At 39.8% G+C, this 24,348-nt stretch overlaps 2 protein-coding genes across 2 annotated transcripts; one reads left to right on the top strand and one right to left on the bottom strand.

Annotated features, from left to right (window-relative positions):
- Positions 1-5,993: 5,993 nt before the first annotated feature.
- Positions 5,994-18,971, bottom strand: TBX22 (T-box 22). The gene is given in 11 exon segments (XM_006872510.1): positions 5,994-6,628; positions 9,548-9,634; positions 10,167-10,234; positions 10,659-10,819; positions 11,932-12,084; positions 13,646-13,670; positions 15,696-15,797; positions 16,820-16,954; positions 16,995-17,043; positions 17,600-17,749; positions 18,962-18,971. Coding segments are annotated over 11 exon segments (1,575 nt in total).
- Positions 18,972-23,591: 4,620 nt separating this feature from the next.
- On the top strand, positions 23,592-24,335 carry LOC102814654 (high mobility group protein B1-like). The gene has a single exon (XM_006872501.1). It carries the CDS (start codon positions 23,682-23,684, stop codon positions 24,312-24,314), a length of 633 nt encoding a protein of 210 aa, XP_006872563.1. The 5' UTR covers positions 23,592-23,681; the 3' UTR covers positions 24,315-24,335.
- The last annotated feature ends 13 nt before the right edge of the window (positions 24,336-24,348 follow it).

Here is a 24,348-nt window from a genome sequence, read left to right as displayed (position 1 = left end):
TACCTTGGGGGGAGGATGGAAGCTACCCAGACCCAAAAAGGAGGGGGGGCTATAAAGGAAAGAAGTGACTGGCTTCCAAGTTTTCAAGAGGGAGCCTAGTTCCAGACGGGGCATGGCTAGGCAGAACCTCCACTGAATGATTTCCAAACTGTTGGGATCGGGCTGAGGAAAGGAAATGGGGATAAGACTCTTGTGGTACAACAGTGAATACCTGCCACCTGGACTAACTGTGAGGGTCAGAAATGTAGAGGCAGATTTTTTTTTTTTTTTCCTCTCGGCAAAAGAAGATGGATTGATTTTGCAGCCCAGGAGAGGAGGTCCCTGGGACCATCAAGAGAGAAGAGCGGAAAGTGTGACCCTACCCAGAGAAGCAGTGAGGCCAGGCATACAGACAGAGATGATGGTGTGGACAGATGGAGTGGTTGGGGACATGGGACTCAGGGAGGGAGAGGAGCTGTTTGCTGACAGCCGGTGGGTGGGTGGGGGGCCTGTGGGGTGTATCCTTTGGTTATTTGATGATACATGGAAGGGATTGTAATCACTGCAATGAAATTAAATACGATAGGATGAATGTGAAGCTGACGTGGGACTGAGGCAATAATGATGTATGCACAACCTTGGAAAAACAGGGCTCTGGGATACAGAGATTGAGACATGGTTTGAATGGGGAAAAGGGCGGAAAGAAATAATGTTAAGATGCTTGGCTGTCTTTTGAATCTTGGTTTCCCTGGAGTACCACTATAAAACAGACACTGGAGGGGAAGAGAAAGGAATATCACCACAGAAAGCTTGTCTTCTGCCTATAACTGATTGGAATACCTAAAATGGGGCTACAACGTGCCCAGTGAAGCAGGCTTCATGCAGAGCGTCTACATTACACAAGCCCATAGATGGAATTCTGAACAGCATCCAGAATCTTCTGAGGGGAAATTTCCACTTGATATGACAAGCAGACCATCTTGGAGCGGCTAGAAGAACAGAAGATACTTCCTGAAAGAAAGAATGACAGGAAAAATACAAAACAATATAGACAGACTGACTGATTACTATAAGGAGATCTCAAGACAAGTGGTCAGGTCCCTCTCAGGGCAAACCCCCTTCTAAGACTAAGACTCAATGGGAATGCACGCCCTGATTGGTGACCACGTTCGTCACCGATAAAGGGAAGTGAGGGAAAACAGCAATGAAGCTGCGAACTGAGCCCTACAACGCTCAATAGACTCCTGTGAACCTGGATGGAGACCTGGTTGACCAGCATTTTGGCAAGTCCAGGGGAGTCTTGGACCCAGAGTCAGTGACATAGCCACAGAGGACTAGAGTGGGGAGTGAAGCATCCAGCTGATAAGAAGAGAGGGCACATGCATAAGTACACCCACACTTGCAGATAATACCCACTTGACCTGGCTTCAACGACTGGATGATCCGAGTTCATCCAGAAGAAAGAAGAGGTTATAAAGAATAATCTGATACAATTTGATGAACTTGACATACACTTATGAAAGTAGTAGCTCAAAAGAGGGAACAAGTAGTCCTTACAGCAAGAATCATTCCCACCCCCTTCCATACATAGAGTAGACAGGGATGGGCAACTGGACATTGGCTACCCAGAAGGGGGGGGGGGGGGGCTACAAAGGCAAGAAGTGACTGGCTTACAAGCTTTCAAGAGGGACCCTAGATCCAGAGGACGTGGAGCAAGGTAGAATCTCCACTGAGTAGTATCCATTCTGTATAGTTGGGGCTAATGAAAGGAGATGTGGATAGGCCTCTTGCGATACAATAGTGAATAATTGTTATCAGGACTGATTGTAAGGGCTGGAAATGTAAAGGTAGATGTTTTTTGTCAAAGGGAGGGGAGTGATTAACTTTGCATTCTAGGAGCGGAGGTCCCTGGGACCTTCAAGGGAGAAGGGCGGAGAACGGAATCCTACCTAGAAAAGCAGTGATGTCAGGGATGGAGGTAGAGATGATGACATGGGGAGATGGAGCTGCTGAGGACTTTGTACCCGGAGAGAAAGAGGGGCTGTGTGCGGACGACCGGGGGCGGGGGCAGGTTTGTGGGGTATACCCTTCGGTTGGTAGATGATGCATGGAGGGGATTGTAACCATGGCAAGGAAATGATATACAACGGGATCAATGTGAAGCTAATGTCCTCCCATGTAAACTATAATTCACAATAAAGCATTAAAAACAAAAACAAAAACAATGGGCTTAAAAGTAACAACAATTGTGAAGACGACATGGGACTGAGCAGTGTTTTCTTCTGTAGTACATAGGATTGCTGTGATTCAGAACCAACTTACTGTCACCTACTAACAGAAAAATCTTCACAGAAGCAGATTGCTATATCTTTCTTCCAGAGAGGGACTGTTGGATTCCAACATTTTGGTTAGCAACCAAGGGCTTAATCATCACTCTGCCACCATGGGTCCTTACGTTATATAGTGTTATTGTTGTTGTTAAGTACCATCGAATTACCCTATAGAGGGTTTCAGAGGAGCAGTTAGTGGGTTTGAACTGCTGACCTGGTGGTTCACAGTCCAGTGCTGAATCTTCACCACGACACCAGTAGTCCACGTAATTTATATAATAGGTTTTATAAATGAAGTGTCTAGAGAGTTTAGCCCTTCTATACATTGAAAAGAAATAGCCGTATTAAAAAGTTTGATGCTTTAAGTAAGGTCACTTAACAATATATATTTGTGTTTATATGTAATGATTATAGGATTTTTCCACTTAGACACGCTCTCCAGTTGACCTGAGGTACATAATTTAAGCCTTTGACTTCAACTAGAATGACTGAACACAAAGTAGTATTTTCTTGACAAGGGGATTTGACTAAGGATTGTGAAAGGATAAAATAACATTAGTTTATAGCTTGACTCAACATGCAAATTTTGCCAAGTTATGGAGGAATTTACTTAGTCATTACTCTAAATTTATTTGAAGTTAATAAAATATACAGACCAGGTTAGGTATCAGATGTTTAAATTCAGGCAACTAAATTGAGCTGTTTCCTTTTAAAAGGGGAAAGGGGGCATATTGTATAGTCATAAGAAATAGAAATAGTAGTTTTCATGATTAGTCTTGGAGTCCATTTACATAATTCAGGCAAGTTTTTTGTTAACTATTTCATATCTTACCTAACCACAGTGGCCATTAATGTTTTCAAAATAAGCCTTCTATAAGGCTGAAAATTATTCTGTGTTCTGTAAATTGTTAAAACACTAAGCTGCTAATCAGAAGTTTTGACTATATCCAGAGGTGCCTTGGAAGATAGGATTGGCAATCTGCCTCCCAGATCTCAATCATTAAAAACACTGTGGAGTACAGTTCTCTTCTGACTCACATTGAGTCAGCTAGAAGAGGCCATTTAGACTGCAGCAACTGGTTAAGGATTAGTAGAATTTCATAGCATTTTGTTTTTTATTTCATAACCACAGCACCAATTTACAAGGCTACTCAAGTTCTGCATCATTCCACTGAGGAGTGAAAAACTCTTCAATGTACAACGGTAAGGACACTAAATATTCATTTTGTTTGAATTAGTTCTGTTAGCATCTTTCTTCAAATAAGCAATTTGCTCAGAATTAGGGAAATGTTATTGGATCTCTTGAGGTCTCTTTCAGGTAAAAGTTTCTATGAAAGTTTTTTTCCTGGTTACTTCTTTTAATTAAAAGTGTGAAATGATAGTTTATGAACATTATATAAAATACCTTAAAATAAATTTGTAGCTTCTTGCGTTTTTATCTTTGCCCCTTTATATTAATCATCACTATCAATATAGTCCAGTATAATCAGTTTTATATAGGTAATACACAGCAAAATATTTAAAACATAAACATGGAGCATATGCACTCTGGAGCAGTTTCAAAATTACTTTTTAATAACTACAAGGAGCTCTGGTAGCGTAGTGGTTACTAATCGGGCTGCGAACCTTAAGGTCAGCGGTTCGAAACTACCAGCCGCTCTGCGGGAGAAAGATGAGGCTTTCTACTCCCATAAAGATTTACATCCTCGGAAACGCTATGGGTCGGAACCGACTCGACAGCACTTAACAACAACAACTGCTTCTAAAGAGGAGTCCTGGTATGGCACTGTGGGCTAATGCGTCAGACTGCAAAGTCATTTGAACTGCAAGATTTGTGGTTCAAACTCATCAGCTGCTCCATGGAAACCCTATACAGGGTCGCTATTGGTTGGAATCGACTTGATGAAACTTAACAACAACAACAACAACTTCTAAAGAAGTAGTTATTAAAATGTAACCTAAAATTTTAAGGATTATTTTTAGTTAAATACTTTCTATTGTTAATTACTGAGGTTCTCCTACATAAACACTCAGAATAATTTTTATTATAATATCATATAGGAGCTGATTTTTAAAAATCATAACTTTAGCAGTTAAAGTTAGCCTAAATTTTTTCTATTTTGGAGTACACAGAAATAAATTGTATTTGCTGCATCTTAATCCATCAAAGTATTTTATGACAAGTAACTAAATAGTTTGGGCCACAAATAGCATTTTATTTTGACTAGAATACTCAATTTAAATGTAACCATACACTCTTCTATCCATTCTCCCAGGAATAACGGGATATAAAATTTTCAAAGTACATATAGAAAGGTACTTTTTCAAGGCATTTCAGAAGAAATAACTATTTTGCAAAAAACTTAATAGTAGGAATATGCTCTTCCTAATTAGTGTTGGGAGAGCTAGAAAAAACAACTTAGCTTTTTGGCTAATTTGTCACATGTCAAGTCATGCTATTGTAATCTAAAGGGCATTGGCTTAATAAACTGCTGACATAAAAATTGAATCTGATTACTTTAAAGAGCTATAGATTGGTGTGGTTCTTTAGGATAAGCACTGGACTGCAAGGTCAGTTTGAACTGCAAGGTTGGTGGTTCAAGTTCACCAGATGCTCCTCAGAAGCCCTATACAGGGTCACTATGAGTCAGAACTGACACAACAGCACATAACAACAACAACAATAGATCATATATAAGTTATATTTCACAATTATTTTCAGATAATTTAAAGCCTGGAAAGAGAACAATTTCAACTTCGTAAACTAAAATTAAAAGTCTTATTCATACTGCTATTTTTCTAGTCTAATTTACCATGACTGATACACCAAGTGAAATTAAAATCTACCAATCTAATGCTATTTTTGTATTTATAGACTCATATGTATAGATTCAAATACACTATCTACCTTCAAGTTTCAATTTTTTAGTTTTCTCAAAAAACTGCAATAATTTATTTTTGTAAACTCTATATAAATTTCAACATTTGCTACAGAAACAAATATGTAAATATCACCTAGGAATGATCCAAAAGATGAAAGGAATTAGAAATCACATTTATTTAGAATGTTATACTTTTCATTTGATCTGTGTTCCCTTTGGATTAAGTGGTCTGTAAGCTATAAAGTCTATTGAAAGTAATATTTGTACGTTTTGTCTATTTTTGTACCCCAAAATTTGCATGTACTTCAATAGCTACTAGATAATTACAATGAAGCCAGCTTTCATGAATAAAATCCAAATTATTTCACTTTTTCACAGGTGTTAGATTAGTTTTCTTTTGGGCATAGTCAATATAGAAGAGACAGTTGGCATGGTAAACTGGCTTCACAATATTTGGGTACCCAGTTCAAAACTACCAGCTGTTCCGCTGGAGAAAGATGAGGCTTTCTGTTCCCATAAAGATTTACAATCTCGGAAACCCTGTACAGGGTCGCTATGGGTCGGAACCGACTCCACAGCACACTACCACCTAGTGTCAATATTCAGCAATAGATTAAATTATCAAAGAATATTTATTGAGTATCTTGTTTTGTGGCCCAAGTCCACTGCAATCAAACATCCTATAGCATACATTTGGTATTATAAACAACTTTTATGAACATTTGATAAGGTACTTAAAGTGCATAACAGAACAATAGTCTTTCTTTGGCTACAAATAAAGAAAATGTATGATTATCTGTAATTATTTTAGGAATATGACTGTACCATTAAAGACAATGATAATTGTTGGATGCCAATAAGCATGGTTCAATTTGCCTTTTCCTAAAGAAACTTGACTGTGATCATTCACTTTGAGATAGTCTGCAACATTTACCAGTGTAGATGTCACAGGGGAGTGGTACCTATAAAACCCATAGGGAGGATATAAAGAGCTACCAAGTTTTTTCTGGTCAATGGAGTTTTGGGGGAAAATGTTTCCATATGCCTGTAATTTATATATTTGATTGACAGAATTAGATGCCAGTAGGCACTGTCCACTGAAGTCTTCAAATGAACCATTTTTTGAGTTGGTGGCCCCTAAGGAAGATAACATGGACATTTCTATCATGAGTGGGGCTACAGACTGGGAACTGTTGCTGTTTGTTAGCTTTTCAGGAACAAGCAAGACAAGAGGCTGCTATCGCCAAAAATTAGTTGGGCAAATCTTGTAACAAAGGGGAAGATTGATTTTGTTCAGGTATGCCTCCAGATGGGACATTCCAAGGCAGCTTGTAGATAAGTGAAACGTAGGTGGTGAGCAAGGTTGAGAAAGCAAGGGATTCAAAGTAGAAGGAACTCCTCTGCTAGAGGTCATTGGAAATGAGCCACTGCTTCCACCTGTGAAGGACAATTCAGGTAATGAATAATGAACTTCATATTCCTGTTGAATTATCAATCATATTTATGGCCATCACCATTTCATTCTTAAATTAGTTTTGTATGCAAATCCACAGTTCTTTTAGTTTCTTTGGGAAAGGACATGCTTATTACCCTCATTAAAGTTGAACTAGTATATCTACTACTACCACTGCTATTAGAACTATTACTATGTATACCATGTCCAGCATTCATTAGACTTAAGGACTCTGCTAGGCAGCTGAAACACTTTTATTCAATAAATTGCAAAAGAAGTTTGACTATAATGTTACCCAGATTCAATTATGTCTTACAAGTTAAGCTAGCATTTAAAATTTTTTAACTTAAAAAAATATTTACTAACATAAGTGATTGACTAAATTGAACAAATTAGTTGTTTTGGATTTATAGATAGCTTTGGTCTGATAAAGGAGCCCTGGTGGTGCCGTGCTTAAAGGACTCAGCTGATAACTGAAAGGTCAGTGATTCCAACTCACCAACAACTCCAAGGAAGAAAGATCACGCAGTCTGTTTCTGTAAACATTAGTCTTAGAAATCCTATGAAACAGTCCTATGTTGTCCTATATGGTTGCTATGAGTCAAGTTGCCAAAAAGCAACTTGATTTCAGTGGGTTTTTGGCTTTTCAGTATGATAAAATTCAGAGAAAATGAAATTGATATTGCATAAATGAAAATGGCATACATAAAAGCATTATATTTTTCCTCATATGAAAATAATGAAGGGGGAGTCTTCCACAGTGCAGTATATGAAGAATTGAAGATTATCTTGGAGTAAGGAGCATCAAGATGAGAATTAAAGTGCTCATGTAAGCGTTGTCAGGTGATCTTTTATTGTTGCCTACAATTAGTGGTTCAAACCAACCAGCCACTTCTTGTAAATCCTAAACTCATAGGGTCGCTATGAGTTGGAATCGACTCCATGGCACTTAACAATAACAACAACACAAACATCTACTTACTAATAAATATAAGGACCAGAAACATCTAGACTCCTTATATTTGTGTTTGAATTATATCAAACAATTGATTATTCACGGAATTTGATCAAAGTAGTTTTATTTATTTGGTGTCTTATTTCTTAGCTATTGTGTGTACGTAGATATAGCCGGAGCTTTTATCAACAGGGCATGAATTATCTCTGTGATAAAATATTTAAGGATTGTTTTAAAAATTAAAACACCTTTCTTTGAAAAATGAGAGTAATCTAAACATCTTAAATAATAAAGGAATGGTGTATTTAAAATTTTTAAATCAAGATCATCTGTAACTTTTTCATTGTTAATGCACTTTTGGGTGACTTGGTTATTTTTAAAAATCCTACTTACACACTATTAGTTAAAGTGGTATTTAAAGTGATAATGTCAATTAGTGGTTCATATTTTTCTATATAATTCCCTAAAGCATATCTATGCAGTAAATTCTTTCACCAAATAACTAGACTTGCTTTTTCCACATTTCATCTGGTTATTATGGAATCCTGCAAAAGACATTCTAACTACAATGTTAATAATTTCATCCATAATTTTAACTTCAAAATAATATTCTAAGATTTTAATTTTAATTAAGACAAAAGTAGTAAATAATGCTATGCTGCTTGTTTATAAAGACTCATATTTATTTTGCATTCTTGCACTAGAAACCCTGCCTTATCTGAATATTATTTAATATATCTGAGAAGGAACCCTGGTAGAGTAGTGGATCATAACCTGAGCTGTTAATAAAAAGGTCAGTAGTTCAAATCTACCAGTTGCTCCATGCGAGAAAGATAAAGCTTTCTGCTCCCATAAAGATTTACAGCTATGATTTGGAACCCACTCAGTGGTACAGACCACTGTCACTGACACCATACTACCTGAAAACATACACCTTCCAAATATGTTTAAATGCTGTGGAAATTAAATTAATTTTTATGACTTAATGTGGCACTGTGGGGTAATGCGCTGGGCTGCAAAGTCGTTGTGAACCATAAGGTCAGTAGTTCAAGCTCACTAATTGCTTTTCAGAAGCCCTATACAAGGTTATTATGGGTTGGAACCAATTCTATGGCACTTAACAACAACAACAGTATTATTTTAATTATGTTCTTCACAACAAAAGGAAATTATAGCGAAGTGATGGTGTAATTTAATAGAAACATATGCTGAGAATTTCTCACAAAATATAAACTATTCTTTTCAGTGTCTAATATATCTGCAAATAAAGCCACTTATGAACAACATGTAGATCCTAAAAAATATGAAAAAGTGAAATTTTGATGACTCCAAATGGCTCCTGGAGATCTCAGGGTGTAAGTAATCTCATGAACATAGAGGTTAATTAAGTCTAACATTACCACAACTTACTTTCTTCATGCCAGCTTTCCTCCTTTTGCCCCTTACCTACCCAACACAGTAAATATATGTACCTATTGGTACCTACTGACTTGTAAGGACTCCTGGTGTGGCTCTGTAGGATCAGCACTGGGTTGTGAACGACAAGGTCTGAAGTTCAAACCCACCAATAGTTCCTAGGAAACCCTATACAAGGTTGCTATGAGTCGGAATCAACACTTAACAACAACTAGCTTGTAAACATACATTTTCTGGCATGTATTTATCCACTTGTGGTGGCACATTCATTAAGCTCTTGACTACTAACCAAAAGGTTGGTGATTCAAATCCACGCAGTTGCTCTAATGAAGAAAGGAATAGGATTTTTTGGAGAAAGACTTGGTGATCTGCTCCTGTAAAGATTACAGCCTTAGAAAACCCTATGGGATAGTTCTACTCCATCACATAGGGACACCACAAAATTGACTCTATGGCATCTAAAAATCACAGTATTTTCCACAATGGTTCATCAACACATGCAACTGAAACTTAATGTTAGAAATTTGCTTACTTTGTGTGTCTGCACCAAAGGTTTTAAAATCCAGAGTGATAGAAGGGCTCCATGTATAGGTTTCTAAACAACCATCCAATACATCCCAAAAAAGATATTTCAGCAATTCCAGAATTCAATTTCTCAAAGTAATGATTTGTATAAATTTAATTTTGTTATCTTTTTAGGTGTGATAGTCTGAAATATTATTGTGCTTTAGCTAGTCTTCTGAGTAAAATTCAGTCAAACCCAGGAATCTAGAGTATGCATTGCCTTAAATGTAGGAGCCCTGGTGGCACTGTATGATAAACAATGGACTGATAACTGCAAGGTCAGCAGTTAAAACCCACCAGCTGCTCCGCAGGAGAAAGATGAGGTTTTCTGCTCCCATAAAGACGTACAGCTTCGGTTGCTAAGAGTCAGAACTGATTCAATTGCAGTGGGTTTGTTTTTTATTTGTTAAATGTATATGCCGAAAGGAATTGTAGGATGCAAGGTTTTGGAGGCATAACATCTATGTTACATTCCTATCACATGCTAGATACATAGCAAGTCATTTGAGCCTTTGAGTTTCATTTTCTTAACACTTATGAAAAATGTTACGTAACTATCAGACATGATTGTTACTATGTTGGTTACCTGTTTCTTCCAGGATCTCTAAATCCTTTAGCAAAAGGATTCCTGTCTATTTTCAGTTTTGTAATGTATGGATTCAAAAGACAAAAATCAATGTTCTCAGTGCTAATAATGGTTACAACCACAAAACATTTTGCAGCATGTAATATGGAAATTGATGTAAATGTGATATATGCCAAGTCAAATTTGGAATCGTTTTCTCCCAGAAATGCCAGTTGAACCTCAAGGTCAGCAGTTCAAGCTCACCAATCACTCCTTGGAAACCCTATACAGGGTCACTATGGGTTGAAACAGACTTCACATCACTTAACAACAACATCTTTGTTCTACTCTTCTTTCTAAGGAGAATAAGTCACACAATTTATAATTAAAATTGCGTTGATGACAATGTAACAAAACTGAATATTTTCAATTGTGGAAAAAATAAATAAAATGCAGTTTGTCTTCATCTCACAGTTCCCTCTGGAAATGTCTCCATTTTCTTTTCCTTACCTACTGGTTTCGGTAGGCAGTCACCGTGGTAAACTCAGTTTCTTCAAAGGAAAATGTTTTAACCCCTTCAATTGGCAGGGACTGAATCTGAGAAAGGCCAACCCTGCTGTCCTGCCCTATCACGTGCACATGGGGCTTGTACTTGTGCATGGACTGCAGAATGATCTGGAGGTGAAATGGTCAAATGCTGCCCATGAAACTGTTTTCCTCTCTGAATACTGTCCCAATCACATCCCCCCACCTTCTCTAACATGAGTACACAGAAAAGTAGCTACATAAAGAGGCCTTTTCTTTGCCGCCTGGCTCCCACCAGAAGCCCTTGGGAGCACTGTGGCTCCATATGATAAGCAATGGACTGTGAATCACACAGTCTATGGTTCGGGCCCACCAGATGCTCCTTGGGAAAAGATGAGGCTTTTTGCTCCCATGCTCCTGTGATGATTTAAAAAGCCTTGGAAATCCTATACAGGGTCACTGTGAGTTGCAATGGATTCCAAGGCAATTAAAAGCAATAAGGCATGAGGAGTTTCTGGAGAGAGGTGCTGACTTATCACAGGGGAGTTGTGATTGTATTTCCAGATAGGGCTTGTTCCTGCTTCTAACCATGGGTGATTATGTACTATAGAAGCCTCCTTGGGACTGATTGTCTGCCATAAGCTACATGGACTTGATGAACAATATTCTGGCATTCCCCACCCACTTCAATCTTGGGGAACTTAGACTTTGTCTTTTGGTAGAGGGCATAGGACCAGACCATGCAAGATAGGGGACATGTGGCACTGAAGGTGCCTGTAAAGGTCTTCCATGGGGCTGAGATATAAGGGGGAAATGGTTTGAAGCTGTGCTCTAGGGTCCTTCCACTTGCATCCTCCTACCATACCACTCAATATCATGCTACACCAAACCACACATACAACACCACACCACACTTGCCACACCATACCACCTAAATCTCACCAAAAGTGTTCATTTGACTGCATGAACTAAGTGAAGGTTATCAAAGTTCAATTATTGCACAGGTGGCTGAGGTGCAAGAGAGCTTGGGGAAGCATTCCCTCCCATTCTTTCAGACCAGGCATCCTTGCTGAAACAGGCTGCTTTTGATCCCCAAACTCTCAGTGGTCACCACCTGCATCCCCAAGCACTCTCAGATGCCAAAAAAGCCCATGGGAGCTGTGGGGTGACTACTTTGCTCACGTGCTCAGAGCTTGGACATTTCCTATAGACCAGAGCATGCATGTCTGGCAGAAAGACAGATGGTATTTATGCTCACATACATGGTCTTGGTCATCCATCTCATTATTGGTGAATTTCATACAATCAAAACTGATGATCTGCTGCATCCAGGTCTCTCCCGAGCAGGGTGAGTCTGGGTGGACATATATCCTGGAGGTGATGCATGTATGGTCTATATTTCCAGCTACCATCCACTGGGAGCTATGATTGTTGTTGTTGTTATGTGCCGTGGAGTCAGTTCCGACTCATAGCGATCTGCTGGGAGTGGTTGAGGGTAGAGGACAGCTTCCATTTGCTGCTTGACACAGTCCAGCAAATAAGAGTCGTCTTGCAAGACAGATAGCTCTCAGAAGTTGCTTTCTACCTTCTCTTTGTTGTTGTTGTTAAGTGCCGTCGAGTCGGTTCCGACCCATAGCGACCCTGTACAGGGTTTCCGAGGGTGTAAATCCTTACGGGAGTAGAAAGCCTCATCTTTCTCCCGCGGAGAGGCTGGTAGTTTCGAACTGCTGACCTTAAGGTTCGCAGCCCGATTCGTAACCACTACGCTTAGAGTAATCTTAATTTTACTTATAATAATATATAATTTGGCAATATTCACAGCTTTTCACTATGAGTTCTACAAACCTTAGGAAAAACTAGCTTAGCAACAATTGCTTTCAGCTTTGGTGGATTGAATACAAAGATAATTGTGTAAATTACTCCCTTTCATTAGAAAACCTAAGTAACTGCATTTGTGAGGCCACAAAAGCAGATAGCATTTAGAGTCAAGCTGACCTACCCCCATAGGCCTCACCACATTCAGTCACTAGCTAGAATTCACAAACCCCTACATACAAGCATCTGCGTAAACAAGCAGACAATAATGAACTTAAGTGAAAGATAGTTTTGATTTAATAATCTATACTTCCTGTAGCAATTAGCCAGGTTGGGCTTTATGTCACATAACTTAAAAGCAATTTAATGAATACTTTAGAAAAATAAATAAGTAGATGTTAGTTATACCTTTATTATAAAAATAATAATACATTATGTAAGATAGAAAGTTGACAATTAGTAGGAATAATGAGGTAGTGCAAGCATTAATGATTAGTAGAAACCTATGTTACTAAGAAAGTGTAATCAGTAGTCTGATAACTAGCAATGATTTGTGTAAGGTTTAACTTAATCTTTAAGTGGAAATAAGAAGAAACCGTTTATCACATGCTGAGAAAAGAGATGAAAGTCAAAGTTGTCTAATGACCAGGTGCAAGAATGTTGTGAATAACTGTGTAATAATTCAAGAAAAGATCAAAATGTTAGTTCATTATGTACTGTGTAGTTTTAAGTATAAAAAATAAAGACTTGCTGAGCTGGGCTGGCAGAAGAGGCAGAAAGAAGGCAGAAGTAGCAGAAGCAGCAGAGGAAAGCAGAGAGCAGGAGTAGAGGCAGAAAGAGGCAGGAGGCAGGAAGTGGCAGAAGTGGCAGAAGCCGCAGAAGGAGGTAGAAGCAGAGTGCAGAAGCTGGAGAGAACAGCCAGATAGCACAGCAAGCTGAAAAGCCTCTCGAGTTGTATTCATTTCTCCATCTGCTGATTCCGTGTATTCTCTCGTGTCCCACGACCCCCGCGGAGAGCCGGTCTCCCTGCAGCGACCCTTCACAAGGTTTCTGAGGCTGTTAATCTTTACGGGAGCAGAACGCCTCATCTTTCTCCCACGGAGCAGCTGGTAGTTTCGAACTGCTGACCTTGCGGTTCTCAGCCCAATTGGTAACCACTACGCTACCAGAGCTATGATAAACATACCTTAAAAAGCATGGGAAGTGGCATTACTTGTAGCAGACCAAAGTAAGGAGTGGAGTCCTGGTGTGGTGCCGTAGGATAAGCACTTGAACTCCAGGTCGGTGTGAACTTCAAGGGAGGTGGTTCAAACTCACCAGCTGCTCTTAGAAACCCTATACAGGTTGCTATGAGTCAGAGTAGAAAGCACTTAACAGCAACAACAACAAAGTCAAGATTGTTGGAGAAAGGCTATAGGATTCACGTCCAAAGGAATTCAGGCAAGATTAGCTTGCTCATACCAAAGGCAGAGGCATAACATGATGCACAGGGACAGAAAACAAGATGCAAATAAGCATAAATTATCAACATTTAATAAAGTGCTAGGGTGAGTGAAATGTCATAGGATTTTAGAGTCTGATATATATTTCCTCACATAAGCTGCAACAAAAATTGATCTAACTTATTTTAAAGCTCAGAAAATTACAGGAAAAATCTATGTATTACTGGCAAGAAGCAGAGAGGTGAAGTGGATGTCTGTTCATCCTATGGCCTCTAGTCCCTCTAGTCCTCATCAGAGAACTTTCACCAATAAGGCTTTAACACCAGAATACCCCAGGAATTACGTTCAGTGCGACCTTGAGATTTATGTTCTGAATATTTTCAATATCAACAGCATGCAGCTGTGTATAGCATTTTTGAACTATGTTGCCAAGTGCAGGTGCATCAGTAGAAGCAAATAACTTGTTCTGCTGTTTCCAGGCTCTAGAGCTGTGCACTACACACCCAGCACTGATTAGTATCAGACTCTCTCATTGGGGGGACAGGATCTGACCTCTTGGTTGAGTATTCACAGTTTCAGTGCCAGTGGTTCCCACATACCTCCTGAAATGCTAGAATGAAGGCAGTCCCACAGACCTTGCTCAAATATGCCTCTTGTTGTTGCTAGGTGCCAATGAGTCAGTACCAATTCATAGCAACCTTATGCACAGCAAAACGAAACACTGCCTGATCCTGGGCCAACCTCATTACTGTTGCCATGCTTGAACCCATTGATGCTGCCACTTTGTCAATCCATTTTACTGAGGGTCTTCCTCGCTTTCTCTGACCCTGCACCCTACCAAACATGATATCCTTCTCCAGCGACTGGTCCATCCTGACAATATGTCCAAAGTGTGAGAGACAAAATTTGGCCATCCTGGCCTCCAAGGAGTACTCTGGCTGCACGTCTTCCAACACAGATCTTTTGTTTCTTTTGGCAACCCATACTTTCAATATTCTCCTCCAGCACCACAACTGGAAAGCATCAATTCTTCTACGGTCTTCCTTATTCACTGTCCAGCTTTCGCATGCATATGAGGTTATTGAAAATACCATGGCTTGGGTCAGGCGCACCTTAGTCTTCAAGCTGACATCTTTGCTCTTCAATACTTTAAAAAGGCCTCTTAGCTGCACATATGCCTTGTAGCTACAGGACAGTTCAGCTTTATTGAGCTTGCTCTAAATCAAGGACTTAAAATGAAAACTGTACGCCCATCCTCTGGGACCAGACTTCCAATTCTGATGGAAAGATGTGGGAAGGAAGAAATGACTGATCCAGGGGTGACAATTGTTGGCCTGGTCCAGCCTTGAGTGGCAAATTAGGGCAAATTAAGACATTGCTCTTTGCTCCCACTGGGGCCAGGGGGCATCAGAAGCATGGGCCTACCATGAACCTGGGGACATTTTCCTCCAAACTCCTCTGAATTTCTTTACTCCAGGCTACTGGATAACTTGCCCCCTTAAAGTTTAAACAGTCACAGAAAGTAGTCAGTAGTCTAGATACCTAGAGTATGTTGAAGCTCCAATTTGCACCCATGTTCCAGGAATGGAGGTGAAAGAAGAATGAGACTGCTCTTACTCTCTGATTTGAGCAAGATTATTCAATTTCCAAAAGCCCTAGGGAAAGTAACTTCTTCCTCTTGCTAGGGTTTTCAAGATAGTGCTTTCAGATTTTAAGCCCCAATCCTCATTCCTTGAATGGTCTTGGGTACCTTCCTACGATATGCTTACCTATAGCATTTGGAATCCACTGGCACCACATCGATGGCCACACAGTATTGCTTCCCTGGGTCCAATCCTTTTACCTTGACGTGAACAGAGGGAAACAACTGCCTGTAGGAGAGAAGATAGGTACTGACTAGGAATCTTTCAGAAACTTTTGGTTGGAGGCTGCGTCATAGAGAAATTCACATTTTAATGAAAAGTGAAGGGATAGCTTCCCATCCCAGATGGGTTTGGAGAGTGGCAACTGATGTCAGAGAAATAATGGATGATTTGTATGACTAGATGAATTGACGCAGTGGCTACAACAATGGTCTCAAACATAGAAATGATTGTAAGGATGATGCAGAATTTCCTTCTGTTGCACACTTGTTAATATGAGTGGAATCAATTCAATAGCACCTAATAAGAAATTTCATTGAAGTGTCCAGAGCTTATTAGTGTAGCAGAATATCCTTACTATAAGGCAAACTAAAGGCTTTGTCTAGTCACCTTCACTTTACTATAATAAAACACAAAAGAAGAGAAAGTCAGAGATGAAACTGTTCACCATCCCTCCTCCTCTCCAGTGTTCTGAAGTTCTTTCTCTGAGACAGATTTTCAGTACTTTCCGTGAGGCAGATTTAGGAAAGGCTGAAATTAAGAAGACACACACACACAAAAGTCACCCAGCTGCCATGAAAGGGCATCCCCACACCAGAGGTGGCCAAAAGTAGGAAAAGGTCCTACTTATATTTGCCTGGGCCCCTAGGCTCTGTGAGATAAGATATTTTCCACTGGTGATTATAAAGCTTTTAAAGGAGAAGACTGGCCACCCCCTGAGACAGTATGGCTGACATGTGGCATATGATTGGATATATCTCATTTTATATGAGGTAGTGAGTTCTTGGCAACACAGTGTATAAGGAAGAAAGACTGAGCCACAATCTTAAGCCAGGCATATTTTAGACTGAGTGCTTGAGAGTCAGTGACTTTCTAATGCCTGCTTATATGGTGGGTAGCGGTGATGGAGGGTATTAAAATGTAAAACTGTAGGCACTGTATCTAAAGGGTGGGTGGGATTCAGTACATTAAGCACCTATTGTGTGCAGGGCTGGTTCCTCAGCTCTTGAACAACTTTGGTAGAGTCAAACCTGCCCACCTTGGTAATGATCATCTCAGTCCCAATGTCATGGAATCTTTTCCACAGCTCGGATCCTTGAAGCTCCATTTGGATAACATTTTTCACTTCCAAACTTTCCCTGCTTTTGCCTTTGTGGCCACTGCCACTTTTTCGAGGGCTGCAGTTGCTGCCTTTGCCACCACCGCCAGACAATGCAGTCAGTTGCTGAGGGTTCTGTCTTGGGTCTCTTTTGTGCTGAACCTAGAAACGCCAAGAATTTGAGTGACATTTTGCGCTAATTTTTGCTAGCACCTATATTAAGGCAAGGTGACTTGGTCCTTCCCCAGAAACTCGGCATGAATACTCAACCTCCTGAAGCCCAAAATGGAGAAATAGAGCTCCAGATGGCACTCCAAGAAAGAGTAGCTTTTCTTAAGCTGCCCTTTCTCCTGGAGACTCTGTGTCTGAGACTGAATTCCCCAGGGATCTGATGAGACTTGGGGTAGAAATGAGACTTGAGCTCATTTATACCCCAAGAGGCAACCACCCTCTCTAGTTCTCAGAGCTTCACAGAGGTCGGGAGACTCCCTTCTTCTCAAGTATATGGGAACCTTTTGTTTCATAGGAAAAGAACCGCAGTACTCCAGACTTAAAGGCACTGAAACTTCCTTGGCAGCCAGGTAGTCTAGATGTCCCCTAGCTGCTATTGCTGCTGCTGCAGATCAACTAGGTGAGGACATCTAGCAGTGCTTCTGATCAAGAGGAGCGAGTCAAGGATCCAAGGGAATTGGAGTTGGGGGAGGATACTTACCAGGCTGTCCAGGGTTCTTCCCTGCTGCTCAGCACCTCCTCTCCTGTCCATCCTCATTTTCTTGAAGCTCAGGCTGGAATTCTTCTCTTGTGTCTTGCACTTTTCTTTTGCTGGATTTCGCTACCAAGGCTTCCACGGAGAAGGCATGTGCTCAAAGCCATAACTAGAGAAGGCAAAGACAAAGTGCACAGCAAAGTTTCAAACAGAGTCTTGGGGAGGCGGGAGTGCGGGAGCGAAGAAAGGAGGGAGCCAAAGATAGGCAAAAAAAAATTGAAAATCCCCCAATTAAAAGGGAAAAAAATTCTCAAGATTATCTGTCTTTCTATTTATCTATTTGTTTATGATCTCACCCTTTGAATATACAGAATGAATGGCGAGAAAATCAATCTGGAGTCTAACTTATCCAAAGTCTTATCTCCTTTCTTTTTGCACTCTCCTCCCTTCCAATGGGCAAATGTGGATCATCAGGCCTCAGATCCCTGCTCCCAAAACCTGGCAGAGCTTAAAGAGATTGGCAAATATGGGACTTTTAAGGAACAGATGTGCACCAATAGCAGTCCTGGCTGCTAGGATTGGGAGATAGTGTTGCACTAGACTGAGTGAATGCAGGCTGGTTACAGCCTCCATAATTTGTTTTGGAAACTGTTGGAAGTATAAAGACATCCTGAATGACATTCCAGAGTCTGACTGAAGAGCAGGATGGTGGAAAGGAGCTCTGCATAGAAGGGATAAGAGAGGAAGAGAAGGAGACAGGATGGACTACAATACAAGGCTATTGCTTTACACTAAATTGTTAAACTCAAAGAAACAGGACATAATTACCATTGAGGGTCCACTTTCTAACGAAATGCAAATACTATTTAAACAGACTCCAAGAAGCATATCAAGGCCTTTTGCTCTCCTGCAAAGAAACCAGGGAAAGAAAAAGGAGTACAAATTTTCTGGACAGGTTCACTCTGCAACAGGGGCTTCAAACTGGGTGGGAGGTAGTGTCGGTTTGTCCTCTTTCTCTGGATGTGGAGTCTAAGGGTGAGCAGGCAGGAGACCAACCCCCCCCCCCCCCCACACATATGTTCACTATCAAAGATCAGAAAGTACCTGGGCCTTCAACCTCTATTCCTGCTGTAGCCCAATATGCAAACTCACAGACTTCTTACTAATATGACTTAATCAGCAAACACAGCCTGAGGGCTCCAGGGACACCAGCTCAAATAATTGATTCCAGTGTCTCCTGGAAAATCTTCTTGGGTTGGATTTTACCTTTCTTTAAAATAGCTAAAGACACAGTCTTCTTGTCAGATAGAGATTTGTCTACTACTTCTAAAAAAAATATTTCTGCACATTCAGAAGTGAGATGATTACCTGTGTGCATGGTATTTGGTCATCTTTCTATCATCAGAAATAAGAAATCAGACTGCATATTTAGTAATGGCAAGTGCACTTTTGCAGAGATTCTCCTGTTCTCATTTGGCACAATAAAGATATTTAAAGCCAATTCAACTTCGTTTAAAATGGGATGGAACTTAAATTAAATGGTAGTCCTGGTGTGGCACTATAGTATAAGCACTGGACACCTAGCCACAAGGTTCTCAGTGCAATCCCACCAGCTGCTCCTTGGAAACCCTATACAGGGAAGCTATGAGTACAAATTGACTCCAAGGCCAATAATAACAATAAGAAGCTCTATATTGGAGTTTAAGAAGAACAGAATTTTAATATCAGCTACTTAGGTACAAATGTGCCCTGCCTATGTTTTCTGTGTTACTTAGGTGGGAGTGGTGGAGGAGGAGGGCAATGTTCAGCTGGTGCATTTAGGTAATTGGGCATGGCAGGTTTGATCTCATGTTGTTCAGTGCCATTGAGTCAGTTCTGACTGATAGTGATGCTATACAGGGTTTCTGAGTAGTGGTTGGTGGATCTGAACTTCTGACCTTGTAGTTCAAACTAACATTGCAGTTGAGTGCTTTTCCTACAGCACCACACCAGGGTTACTTGTAACCTGAATGCTGTTGAGAGAGTTGATTCAATAACCAGTTATTCACTGTTCATCATGCAGAGCTAAGGAACACACTATTCCTACCCTGGGGGAAGAGTAAAGCTCACAGGGCAAGACCAACTCCAGTGTACAAAGATAGGAAGTAACAAAGTCTCAATATAATCTTGGCTATATCTCCATGGGATTTTTTAAATTTCTGAACCCATTAGAAAAAATGGAAATATTAATGCATTTTTCATCTCCTATTAGTCAGAATATATGTATACATATGTATATAGATATATATGCTGTTGTTGTTAAGAGCCATCGAGTTTGTTCCAACCCATAGTGACCCTGTATAGGGTTTCCAAGGAGCAGCTGGTGAGCTTGAACCACCAACCTTGCAGTTCAAACGGCTCTGCAGTCTGGCTCATTAACCCACAGCGCCACACCAGGACTCCATTTAGATATATATAAGTTGTTATTATTAAATGCTGTCAAGTCTTTTTTAACTCACAGAGACCCTATATAGAGTTTCCAAGGAGTGGCCAGTGAGCTTGAACTGCAAACCTTGCATTAAAAGTGGCCTTGCAGTCCAGTGCATTAACTTTTAGTGCCACACCAGAATGCTTTCTCTAAGTATATACATATATCTATTGCATATTCTTAGCTTAAAAGCCACAGACCAGAAACAGAAAAAAATAAGAGTTTTTATGTAAATTTTAGAATGCTAGTCACCTGGGGAAGATTTAATTGCAGATTAGGGAGAAGTGCTGTACAGACCTCCACCAGCAACAACACAGAATACCAGACGAAGTAGGTTCAGGGGACAGTCCCAGAACTCTGAACTACATGTAAAGAAATATTTAGAAAGATCAAAGGCTTACTGCTAGTGGGATTTGTAGCAGAAGCAAGAAAGGTGGTGTTTTCTGATCTGTGGTGGCCAACAGTTCTTGGAGTGGCCATCATGGGCATGCAGAGCAAATTAAGGATCATAGGAGCGCTCCCACCACAGAGGTCTGGCTTATCTTTGAAGATAAAGGAGTGGACATTTCTTTTTCTGTTCATTAGTCTTGCACTATCTGTGTACCTCCCCTCTGGTGACTAGAGGGGGTGCCTGAAAGAACCCACGCCTGGATGGTTCTACTATGCATGCACACAGAATCTAAGAAGGGGAAGGAAGCTGCTTAAAGCAGAATGGTTTCCCAGAATGGTTTGAGCTGGACCTGAGCTGTTTGTCATTTGGAGAAAGTCTTGAATGGGGTTGTGGAGGGGAAGTAAGACAGACTAAAAAGGAAACAGGCTGAAAATTAAATCCTGAATTTTGTCATAAGGAACAACAGAAACATCTTGAAATTTCTCAGGTGGCATTGAAGGCAAGATGCTGAGAGTGGAGCATTAACGACATACTCAAATTTTGCTACAGATATTTTTGTGTGTGGTTATAGACTATAGTATCCAATTTGTTTGTTTTTGTTTTGTTTTGCTTTGGTTTTGTTTTTGGACGCCTTTTACTTTCAAGGTGCTCTTTCCCTCCTTACATTACCCAAGAAGAGACCGCAATTGCGAACATATAACCAAACTAAGATCACACCCTATAAAATTCCACTATCCAGGCAAGAGCCAATACCAGCTGGTTTATACCAGATAGACAGCCAACACCTGCTACAGTTACTGTGAGTTGAGTAATAAGAAGAGTAAAAAGGGAAGCACATCTCCTGATCACATCTACCTGGAGACAATCAGAAAACATAATAATACATAAACATACATTGAAATTACATTCAATTATTGAAAATGTCCAAGAAACAGCTGACCACATGTGCAGAAACAAGATAGAGTAACTGAGACAAATGAGCTGGAGATAGACCTAGCCTTCACATTGGAAGGAGAGCAGGCTTTGGAACTGCCTGAGAAGTAATTCAGAAGAATGATATTGAGGTGCATACAAATGTATGACAGAGGGGTTGAGAAAAATAAGGAAGAAGTCAGGAAAGTGCTACAGGAACAATCTAATAAGATAGATACAGCATTGGAAACAATTCAAAACCTGCAAAAAGAGGTCCAAACAATTAATAATAATAAATGATCAGAAATGGACAATACACCGAAAAAGCAAAGGAGTAGAACTGAAGAGATGGAAACCCAAATCAGTGAGCTAGAAGACAAATCTCTCAATATTGCTAAGATAGAAGAGCAATCAGAAAAAAAAGAAAAATATCTGAAGAAAGTCTAAGATTCATGTGGCAAAACATGAAGAGGAATAACTTGAGAGTTATTGGAATTCCAGAATAGGAAGAATCACAGAAGACCACAGGAGAAATAGTTGAAGAGCTTCTGGAAGAAAATTTCCCTAACATCTTGAGAAATGAGAAAGAAAAGTTTTCAAGAAGCTTAACAAATCCCAGGAAGGATAGACACCAAAAGAAAGTCACCAAGATATATCATCATCATGCTCTTCAAAATCAAAGGCAAGCAGAGTATCCTGAAACAGGTAAGGAAAAGAGAAGTGTTACTTACAGAGACAAATAACTGAGATTTAGCTCTGATCTCTCAGCAGAAACCATGCAGGCAAGAAGGCAATGGGGAGACATATATAAAACCCTGAAAGATAAAAAGTGCCAACCAAGAATCATCTACCCAGCAAAGTTGTCAATCAAATACAGCAGCATAATAAAAACATTCCAGGATAAACAGAAGCTAATGGACTTTTTCAAAGTTAAAAACATAAGAACAGAGATTCAGGTGATGAGGAACTTAGGTAGATTGCAGGGTAAAATAGGCTATTTTAAATGGACGAAAAAGTTAATACAATATAAGGTAATCTCAAAGAAAAGTAATACATCACAACATATAAAGAAAATGAAAATAGAAGAAAACATTAAAACTATGAGGAAACTGACAAGAAAGAACACAAAAGACATAAACTCAGCACAGGAAGGCATGCAGAACAAAGATGCCAACAGCCAATGCACAAAAAATAAATATAATGACAGTAATTAAATCATATCTATTGATAATCACATGAATGTCAATAAATTAAAAGCACCAGTTAAGAGACAGAGAGTGGTAGAATGGGTAAGAAACAAGATCCTTCAATGTGCAGTCTGCAAGAAACACACCTTACACACAAAGACAAAAAGAGATTAAAAGTTAAAGAATGGAAAAAATATACATACCAAGCTAGTTACAATAATAAACAAGAAGGAGTGGCAATAATAATCTTTAATAATATAAACCTTAAGGCAAAACCCACCATAATAAATAAACATGGACATTATCTCATGATTAAAGAGTCAATTGAACAAGATGACATAACCATAATAAATAGCGAATCTACCAACCAAAGCACTCCAAAATATATAAAGCAAACTTTAATAGATATGAAGAAAGAAATAGACAAGCCTACAATAAGATTGGGAGACTTTAACATTCCACTTTCGAAAAAGGATAGAACAACCAGAAAGAAACTTGACAAAGACACAGAGGAACTAAACAACACAATCAGCCAACTGGATCTCATAGATGTGTACAGAGGATTCAACCCAACAACAGCACAGTACACATTCTTCTCCAGTGCACATGGAACATTCTCCAGAATATACCATGGCTCAGGCCATATAACGAGCCTCCACACATTTACAAACATCAAAATACTACAAAACATCTTTTCAGACCACAATGCTATAAAATTACAAATCAATAATAAGAAGACCAAGGAAATAAAGCCAAATGCATGGGAACTGAATAACACCCTATTGAAAATCTAGTGGGTAATAGAAGAAATAAAACATGAATTCACAAAGTCCCTAGAAACAAATGAGAATGATAACACTACATACAAAAATCTTTGGGACACGGAAAAATCAGGGTTGAGGGGACAATTTATTGTAATGAATGCTCACATCCAAAAAGAAGAAAGATAATCAATATCTCCAACAGCTAGAAACAGACCAGTAAAGCAAACCTGCAGTCATCAGAAGAAAAGAAATAATAAAGATTAAAGCATAGAGTACATTGAGCTCCATAGAGACAGCGCCGGGCCAGGCAGAGCCGGACGGCACTGGGCGGACTCTGTGCCTCGCGGACGGAAAAAAATAACTAAACATGGGCAAAGGAGATCCTAAGAAGCCGAGAGGCAAAATGTCATCTTATGCATTTTTTGTGCAAACCTGCCGAGAGGAGCACAAGAAGAAGCATCCAGATGCTTCAGTCAACTTCTCAGAATTTTCCAAGAAGTGCTCAGAGCGGTGGAAGACCATGTCTGCTAAAGAGAAAGGAAAATTTGAAGACATGGCAAAGGCGGACAAGGCCCGTTATGAAAGAGAAATGAAAACCTATATCCCGCCTAAAGGGGAGACAAAAAAGAAGTTTAAGGATCCCAATGCACCCAAGAGGCCTCCTTCGGCCTTCTTCTTGTTTTGTTCGGAGTATCGCCCCAAAATCAAAGGCGAGCATCCTGGCCTATCCATTGGTGATGTTGCAAAGAAACTGGGAGAAATGTGGAATAACACCGCTGCCGATGACAAGCAGCCTTATGAGAAGAAGGCTGCTAAGTTGAAGAAGAAGTACGAAAAGGATATCGCTACCTACCGGGCTAAAGGAAAGCCCGAAGCAGCCAAAAAGGGAGTCGTCAAGGCTGAGAAAAGTAAGAAAAAGAAGGAAGAGGAGGAAGATGAAGAAGAGGAAGAAGACGAAGAGGATGAAGATGAAGAAGATGATGATGATGATGATGAATAAGTTGGTTCTAGCGCAGTTTTTTTTTTTTGTCTAT

The sequence above is a fragment of the Chrysochloris asiatica genome, unplaced genomic scaffold (genome assembly GCF_000296735.1).
Source record: "Chrysochloris asiatica unplaced genomic scaffold, ChrAsi1.0 scaffold00201, whole genome shotgun sequence".
Lineage (NCBI taxonomy): Eukaryota > Metazoa > Chordata > Mammalia > Afrosoricida > Chrysochloridae > Chrysochloris > Chrysochloris asiatica.
The sequence above is the reverse complement of the archived record's forward strand: the minus strand, read 5'-3'. Positions and strand labels throughout refer to the sequence as shown.

Bases quoted from the DNA above. Each gene is read 5' to 3' on its own strand.
- LOC102814654 (XM_006872501.1), top strand. From the start codon at position 23,682: ATGGGCAAAGGAGATCCTAAGAAGCCGAGAGGCAAAATGTCATCTTAT.